The 8,608-nt window shown below is 49.8% G+C and overlaps 1 protein-coding gene across 5 annotated transcripts in view; it reads left to right on the top strand.

Moving 5' to 3' along the window:
- Positions 1-486: 486 nt before the first annotated feature.
- ITGB2 (integrin subunit beta 2) overlaps positions 487-8,608 on the top strand; it is a 28,944-nt gene continuing 20,822 nt past the window's right edge. Inside the window, exons 1-3 of one of the 5 annotated variants that reach the window (XM_025863401.2) lie at positions 487-588; positions 5,989-6,092; positions 6,241-6,388. In XM_025863401.2, the coding sequence (XP_025719186.2) occupies positions 502-588; positions 5,989-6,092; positions 6,241-6,388 (339 nt within the window). In that variant the 5' untranslated portion in view covers positions 487-501. Of the gene's footprint in view, positions 589-5,988; positions 6,093-6,212; positions 6,389-6,703; positions 6,773-7,575; positions 7,641-8,608 lie in introns of those variants that run through there. The other 4 variants (XM_025863402.2, XM_073888893.1, XM_073888894.1 and 1 more) reach the window with 4 other exon arrangements.

Raw genomic sequence — 8,608 nt, 5'->3', positions numbered from 1 at the left:
ATTCTCCCATTAAGCCCATTCAGTGAATTTTTTATTGCTGTTATTGTGTTTTTAATTTAAATACACATTTTATTCTTTCTCATAGTTTTTTATCTCTGCTGAAATTTTTACCTTTGTATTTGTTTCAAGAGTGTTTTCCTTACTTAATGGAGCATATTTATGATAGCTGATTTTAATGCTTCCTGTGATAATTTCAACATTGGGATCATCTCAGAGTAAGTATTGTTCATTATTTTTTCTCTTACAAATTCTTGAGATTTTCTTTGGTGTTGCTGTTGTGTGAGTACTTTTGGATTGTATTTTGGACATTTTGAATATTACTTAATGGGTCTCTGGACCTTATCAAAATCTTCTCCAATGTTGCTCATTTTGTTTTTGCTGTCAGGTCGGCCAGATTAGGGGCAGACCACAAGTTCAGACCTGCTTCCTGTGAGCTGTGGTTCTCATGCGAATTCAGTGTTCACAGTCTTCCCCGTGCTATTGGATCCATCTCGCACTTGCATGCCCCTGGGTCCAGTCTTTGACCTCGGCAGTGGGCTACACCATGGTTCAATGCTCAAAGCCTCCCCATGCATGTCCAGCTCAGGGGTGAGTCTGGGACAGCCTACTAAGCTTATGAGATCTTTTCCTTGACCTCCTTCTTATCCCCTATACTTTTTAACCCCAGAGGCCTCTGTCCCTGCTCCTCTGGCTGTGAAGCAGGAGTTGTAGTCCCCCACACACTGCTGAGTACCTCCTGTGACTGTGTGCACCCTGGGCCCCAGTGAGGATTACAGTAGCTTCTGCTGCTATAGCTGCTGCTACCCAGCGTCTTGGGAGCACAGGTTTGGGCAAGAATTGCCTCTGGGACAAGACTAAGACAAAGAAAATGAAGCAGGCACTTCTCCCTCTCTCTTCACCCATCGGGGCGTCCCTTCCCAGCTCAGGGTCCAGAAAGGAGGGCTTCTCTTGGCCTTGTGCACCTGCTTTCCTGGAGTGAAGGCTACCTTGAACTAAGTCAGGGGTCTTGAGGGGGCAGGACACCCCCATATCAGCTTTTCATCAAGTTTTGATTTCTTGCCCTGATCTTTCAGAAAATTGCTCTGTTTCATTCTGCGTGATATTTTTAGTTGTGATCAGTGGTAGAGATGGAGTGCAGTGTGCTTGCTTGGTGTCAGCTAGGACTGGAAGCTGCCGGTGGCTTCTTTTTTCTCCTAAATATTCTTTATTTTGTTTCATTTGTTACAACTTCATTAAGGTCGAGTTTACATGCCAATATTCACTAACTTGAAGTATACCATTTAATGATTTTAGCAAATTTACAGAGTTGTGAAATCATCACCACAGCCCAATTTTAGCACATTTCCATTACCCCACACACTCCTCTTGCTCATTTGTAGTCACTCCCTGTTAGTTCCTTTTAAAAAAAATAAAATATCTGAAGACTACAGAAAGGTGTGAAGACCAGCATCATCAACACCCACATACCACCATCCTAGTCTGTCAGATCTTAACATTTTGCCTTACTTTGCCCAGAAATTTTTCTTCTTAAAATTATATAATTGAAGGCCTCTGCACTCCTCTCCCAGGACCACTGTCCCCTCTGCCTTCAGAGGTGACCACTGTCCTGAACTCAGGACTCCTGAGCATGTGGGTGTCTCCTGCATCATGCAGGCTGCGTGGTGTTACACCATACATCCTTCTGCAACTTGTGCATTAGAGAACCTCAGTGTCATGGTTTTGAGATGTGTCCTGCGGATACATCCAGCTCCAGATAAATACTTAAGTTGCTGCATATTATCCCACTGCATTAATGTTCTTTGGTGTGTCTACCAATTCTACATTAGGTTTGCTGCCAGTGTCTCTTTTTTCTTTAATGTCACCCTTTGGTTAACATCTAATTTTCTTATACTGTGTCCGTGAATTTGGCCTCCTTGTGACTTTTGTGCTTTAGAACATTTGAGATTTCCTTTGTGGCTTAATACAAAATCCGTCTGTCAGTTAGAGAGAAGAGGTCATATTCCTCAAATTCTTTATGGGCCTCACCTGCATTTCTGTTTGACGTGTTCATTTCTGAGAGAAGTACATTAAAGATGTTCACTCATTTGTGGCTGTGTCCGTTTGCTTATGTATTTGTCAGTTTTTGTTCTAGGTATTTTGTAGCTATTTTGTTCAGCACAGAAATACCCGTGACAGGCACAGCTTTCTTGTGGATTATAAATTCCATCACCTCTATCGTGCCTTAAGCATTTAATGCTCTTTGCCTTGAGTTATACCTTTTTTTTTTTTTAAGAGAGGGAGAGGGCAGGGGAGGGGCAGAGGGAGAGAGAGAATCTTAAGCAGGCTCCATGCCCAGTGCAGAGCTCCATCCCAGGACCCTGAGATCATGACCTGAGCTGAAGTCAAGAGTCGGAGGCTTCACCAACGGAGCCACCCAGGCGCCCCTTGAGTTATACCTTTTGACATCATTTCCACATAATTGTTAGTATTTCCCAGCACATAATACATCTATCTTCCAGTCCTTTATTTTTGGCCTTCAGTGTCTGTTTTAACAGTTTATCTGACAGACAGCATTTTTTTTGCATTTTTGCCTTTTTAACTGTGGTGAAAACAAAGAAACAAACAAACACATAACAAAGGGCACCTGGGTGACTTAGTTGGTTAAGCTTCTGCTTTTGGCTCAGGTCATGATCCCGGGTTCCTGGAACTGAGCCCTGAGTTGGGCTCCCTGCTCCGCGGGGAGTCTGCTTCTCCCTCTGCCTCTGCTCCTTGCTCGTGCTCGCTCTCTCTCTCTCTCAAATAAATAAATATTTTAAATATCTTAAAAAAAAACACATAACAAATATAACCATGTAACCAACCACCTTTCCTATTTTTAAGTGTGCAGTTCAGATGTTAAGTTATGTCCACATTGTGTACAATCTCCAGAACTTTCTCATCTTGCAAAACTGAAAGTATCCTCCTTAAGCAAATTTACACTTCTTTTTAAAGTTAAAAAAATTTTTTACTACAGAAAATTTTACAGTTACAGAAGTAGACAGAATAGTTTCATGAATCCATATGTCCTCAACATTCGCTTCAACAATCTTCAACTCCTGACCAATCTTGCTTTATTTGTACCCTTACCCACTGCTGATGCAAAATGAGCCAAACTTTTTGAAAAATTTTTAAGAGAAAAGAAAAGAGTTTTACTGGGGCCCAAGTGAGGACAGCTGCCCGGGCTCCACAGTGCTCACAAGGAAGACTGTGCTCAGGGAAGGAGCATTTGGTGCAGAGTTATGTATGTTTTTACATAGAGTTACCAATCATCATGACGAAGTGCATTTCAGAAAACTACAGACTTTATCTTATGTTCTTAGTATGTGCGAGGCTATATGACTTTAATCTTATGGGTGCCAAGGATGTTTTTTTTTTGTTTTTCTTCTCTTTATGCTTAGAATGCTCCTTTTTGGTTATTTTTTTTTAAGATTTTATTTATTTATTTGACAGAGAGCGAGTGCACAGGCAGGGGGAGCAGCAGGCAGAGAAAGAGGGAGAAGCAGGCTGCCCGCTGAGCAGGGAGCCTGATGCCCGCTGAGCAGGGAGCCTGATGCGGGGCTCGATCCCAGGACCCTGGGATCATGATCTGAGCTGAAGGCAGGCGCCCAACCGACTGAGCCACCCAGGCGCCCCTGGTTATTATTATTATTATTTTTTTTTAACAAAGCAAATGTACCGTGTGTGCTCAGGGCAGAAATAGAGTCCATGCTTTGAGATTTTGCTGAGTCATTTTGACCCTGGGTAAATGTTCAGGTACAGCTTCCCCGGGAGCCCAAGAGCAGGGCCCACATGTATGAAAAGGTGAACATCTCCTTAATTTTCCCACCCTTCCTCCATCATCCCTTCCCACCCCTCATTATTTGGCAGCAAATCCAGAGCATTGTATCATGTCATCTGTAGATATTTCAATGTATAACTCTTAAAGGTGACAACTCTTTAATATAATCATAAAATTTTTATCACACCTAAAAAAATTAACAGTAATTTCTTTTTTTTTTTTTTAAGATTTATTTATTTATTTGAGAGAGAGCGAGTGAGCGCAGGGGGTGGTGGGACAGAGGGAGAGAGAATCTCAAGCAGACTCTGTGCTGAGCGCAGAGCCCAACAGGGAGCTCGACCCCAGGACCCTGAGATCACGACCTGAGCTGAAACCAAGAGTTGGAGGCTCAACCGACCAAGCCCGTCAGGTGCCCCAACGGTAGTTTCTTAAAATCACCCAGTCCATGTGTTGTGATTGGTTGATTTTCTCCTAGATCTCTATCTATGGATTCCTGGGACATGTCTTCTTCCTCCCACTCTGTCCCTTGCTGATTGTTGTTAGTCTTGTGGGGTTTTGTTGGTTGCATCCCTGTGGTGTCATTTAACACATTCCTCTGTCCTCTGTTCTTTCTATAACCTGGTAGTTAGATCTAAAGTCTTGGTCGAATTGGGTTCAGTAGCAACAATTGTTATGTTTATTTTAATAGCATCTAAATTTGTACTGCTCTTGCACCCAGACTGCTCCATAAAAGGCATGTGCACAGTATGTGGTATCTGTCTCTGGGGTGTGGTGGCCGGTGATAGCCATTGCTTTGTCTAGTGAGCCTGCAGTGGGTGTGATATGGGGACATTCTCAGTCTACCCTTCTTCATTATTCTCTGGAATTATTCTATAAAGAGCAGATTCCCTTGATAGAGAACATTTAATCGGAACTTATCTGTCTCTTTATTTTTAAAACCCAATGCAATAATTTGTTTAATCAAAGAGGGAGACTGTAACTCACTCCTAGGTGCTGTGATTCCTGAAATTCTGGAATATTCTAGAACACTTGAAATCATTCCTGGGGTGCCTGGGTGGCTCAGTCGGTTAAGCACCAGACTCCTGGTTTCAGCTCAGGTCATGATCTCAGGGTCGTGGGATCAAGCCCCAACCCAGGCTCTGTGCTCAGTGGGAGTCTGCTTGGGATTCTCTCTCTCCCTCTCCCTCTTCCCCTCCCCCCATTCATGCTCTGTCTGTCTCTCCCTCTCTCCTAAATAAATAAAAGCTTTAGATAAAAAAAAAAATATCACTCCTGATATTGTATGTTTTTAACTTGTAATCCTTTGTTATTTGTTCTATTTCCCTTGCCTTTTTTAAAACAAGAATTGTCCTATTTTTTTCAGATGTATACAACCTATTTATATCCTGAAGAAGGCTTTTTGATTGTTCTTACATATAATATTAAATACTTCCTATCAAAACGTCCATTGATGAGTATCAGAAACAGCAACATGCTCCCCTCATCTCCTATTCCAGGCCTGTGGGATTTTTGTTTCAGATTCTTAGTATTTTTACCTGTTTTTAAAACCTGTAGTTACTTAGGCTTCCTCACTTCTGCTTATTCCTTTGCTCACCTTTGTGTCACCCACCCTCGTGTCCCTGTTGGATCTGTTCTTCTGTCTGTCTGCCTATTTCTGGAGAGCATCTTTCGCACAGAGTGTAGGGAGCTAGGTGTTTGCGTCCTGGTTCATCTGGAGATGTCTGGTTTTGTTTCTTTGTGGACCTAATCAATCCATGTCTCCGCTCCTCCGTCCCCATCGCCCCCCCACCTCGTGGTATTTTCCTGCTATCTGTTCTGTCCTGCCAGGGCATCGGAAGCCTCCCGAGGGCATGCATCGGCCTGTTCTGGCCCCTCTTCGGGATCTGGAGCCTCTCCCATCGCTGGGTGTCTGCTCCTCTCCGTCCACAGGTCTCTGCTCCCAGGCTCTGCTGGCCAGATGGGTGTGGGCATCGGGCATCTGCATCCATCTTGCGTCTTCCCCCCTCTGTGCTGGGGCCGATCCTGCCTGCTCACCAGCTCATGTTGTCATTCTGCTCCTTGGTCCCGGTCACGCTTTTTATTTCCATGACCAAAATCTTCATCCCAGCACCTCTGCTTCTTCTCTGATGGGTGCAGTCTGCAGGCTGGGTCCCTATCCCAGGGTGCAAGTCTGTGGTCCTCCGTCCCTGCAGGGCATAGCCACCTCCTCCCACAGGGGTGAGTCCTTGGTGCCGCCAGAGTACCTGGTCTGCCATACTCATCCCTCCTTTCGTGCTGCTCTGCTCCTCACCAGGAGGTGTGTAAAGGAATGGCAAGTCCCTCATGTGCTTGTGGGGTCTTCCCCGGGTACCCCCGGGTGGGGAGCCCGTGCAGCATGCAGGGCTGACATCTGACAGGCCACCTGTGGCGCAATTAGCCACATGTAAGTACTTCCTCCGAAGAAGCTTGGAACAGGAAGCGCTGTGCCCCACCATCGGGGCTCACTGGCCTGTCGGCTCACCCGTGCAGCAGCTCCTCCGGATACCAACGGAGCTGCCGCCCCCTCCCTGCCCGGCCAGGACGCCCCACCGAGGTCGCCAGGGCATCAGCGGGGTGAGTGGACAGGGGCTCCTCTGTGTCCAGGCTTGTTTTTCTAGTGGGAGCAGGTGGGTCCTACGGCTCTTCCCGGGGGGTGGCCCAGCCCTGGAGAGGGCCCGGCAGCCCTGGTCCCCATTACCCGCCCTGGGCTTGTCTGCTCCAGGCCCCCTTTTACTGAGATCCAGCAAGGGGGAGCGCTGTGCCCACCATGGGCAGAGCCACGCAGAGCAATGTGAGCGTACATAACTGGGGGCAGGACCCAGCGTGGCAGGAGAATGGGGCATAGGCTCAGGCCTCAGCCCCTGGGTCTAGGGTCTCTGGACAAGCCCCAGACACTTACTGAGCCCCCAACGTGGGGGCCGTGAGGCCCTGCAGAGCCCGGAGGAGGCCAGGGGGCAGGTAAGACCCTCCCGGAGGGGCCAGAGCGGGTGGAGCCAGGGCCGTACGGGGAGTCTGGAGGCCCCAGCCCGCCTTCCTCTTCCTGTTTGAGACCGCCTCCTCTCCATGCTCCCCAAGGTTGGCTGTGGTGGTCTGTCCTCCCACAGAGTCTGTGTGTGCGAGTGTGTGTGCAAGTGTGAGATTGTGTGTGAGCATGTGTGCACAAAGGTGTACGCGTGTGTTTCCTGAGGCATGTGAGTGTGTGAGGTGTGCGGGGCTGTGCTGTGCGTGCGTGTGCGTTCTCCTGCTGCTGGGTCCACCTCTCAGACTCTCGGGGGGTCTGCCGGGCCTAATGCTGTGAAGGTGTCACATGACAGCTGGGTTTTAGGGGACAGATGTTAGGTACGTGACTAAACGTCCCACAACCAGTCTCCTGGGAGTGGGGAGCCAGGACCCTGGGGTCCCCCTGGATTCCGCCGACACCACACAGCCCACACCGACCCCTGGTCTCACGTCCTCCTGGCGCCCTGCCCCCTTCCCCCGACCCAGGGCTGGGACCCTGCCCTGCTGTCCTCAGCTGGGCTCGGCACACCTGCTGGCGGTAGAGGGCCCCTGGGACCCCTAGTGGGGACGAGGAGGAGGGGCAGCCGGGGCGAGGGTGGAGCTCGCCCCAGGGTCCTCACGGAAGGTTCTGGCGTCAGTGGCCGAGCCCTCGCTCAGTCCCACATCCTGGGCAGGCACAGGGCCTCCCTCTGTGGATGCCTGCCGTCCAGGTAACTGCAGGCTGGGCTGGCTCCGAGTGGCCCAGGCAGGGCTCCTGTGAGGGTGGGGGACCAGCCCCGCCCGGTGTCACTGCGACGGGGCTCACACCTGCTTCTCCGCAGAGCTGGTAGGTGGATCCATGAGCAAGGAGCAGAGGTACCTGTGCACAAGCACGGGGAGGGGGCTCAGCATGGCCGCTGGGCTTCGCCTTGGGAAGGGAGTCCGTGAAGCCATCTCCCGAAGGCTCAGCCTTGTGCCCTCACGAAATCTGGGTGCAACACAGCGTCACAGGCCCAGGGCAAATACGGGCATTGCCTAGAGATTTTGTGAGGGACGGAGCGCTGAGACCAGCAAGGGCCTTGCAGACTGTCCTGTGGAGGGCGCTGTCCTCTCTCTGGGGGTAGGAGGGACCTGTCTGCACCCAGGAGGAAGGCCTCCCCCTGCAACAGGGGGCGACCCATAGTTCAAACTCCTCCTGACTCTGTAATCAAATGTGTGATTCGGAACCCCCTTCCCTGGGGGGTCAGGGAGCCAGTGGACCCCGGCTTCTGCGGGAGCCCCTGGCGCGGGTCCCCCGCTCAGCACAGACATCCCCGGGCCACCGCCCAGACAGAAACATAGGCCCCTGGGGGACGTTCGCTTTTACGTTTTTTCCAGGAAACTTGAGTTGCCCTAACAGGCGCTCCCACATTTTCTCTGCTGTGGGGCCCCCTGGGAGGGCCTCCCAAGCGGGAGAAATATTTTCCAGCCAGACGGCTGGGCAGGCGGCCGCGTCGGCTGGGTAGACGGAGCCGGCAGCCAGCCAGAGGCGCCGCGCCACCCACTGCGATGACCCTCCCGTCCACCCCCGCCCCCCGGGGCATCTGCCTCTTTGTTCCGGACTTCTAACACCTCCTTGCCACGAAATACCCCTGCCCTTTTGCGTTAGAGTCACTACGTGTCCTCTGTTTTATGCACAGATTCGTTCTTTTAGAGTCCATCTGTCTTGGTATTTTCTTCCTTAGTTTATACGCTCAGTTTTCCCGATTCGGAGATACACATTCTTCTCACCTGCGTGTCCTCTGGACCCAGCCCCACAAGCGTCTCAGTGACCTG

The sequence above is a fragment of the Callorhinus ursinus genome, unplaced genomic scaffold, assembly GCF_003265705.2.
Source record: "Callorhinus ursinus isolate GAN/ISIS: 27379988/994484 unplaced genomic scaffold, GSC_fseal_2.0 scaffold98, whole genome shotgun sequence".
NCBI classification, from domain to species: domain Eukaryota; kingdom Metazoa; phylum Chordata; class Mammalia; order Carnivora; family Otariidae; genus Callorhinus; species Callorhinus ursinus.
Note: the sequence above shows the minus strand (reverse complement) of the source record. Positions and strands in the feature narration are given on the sequence as shown.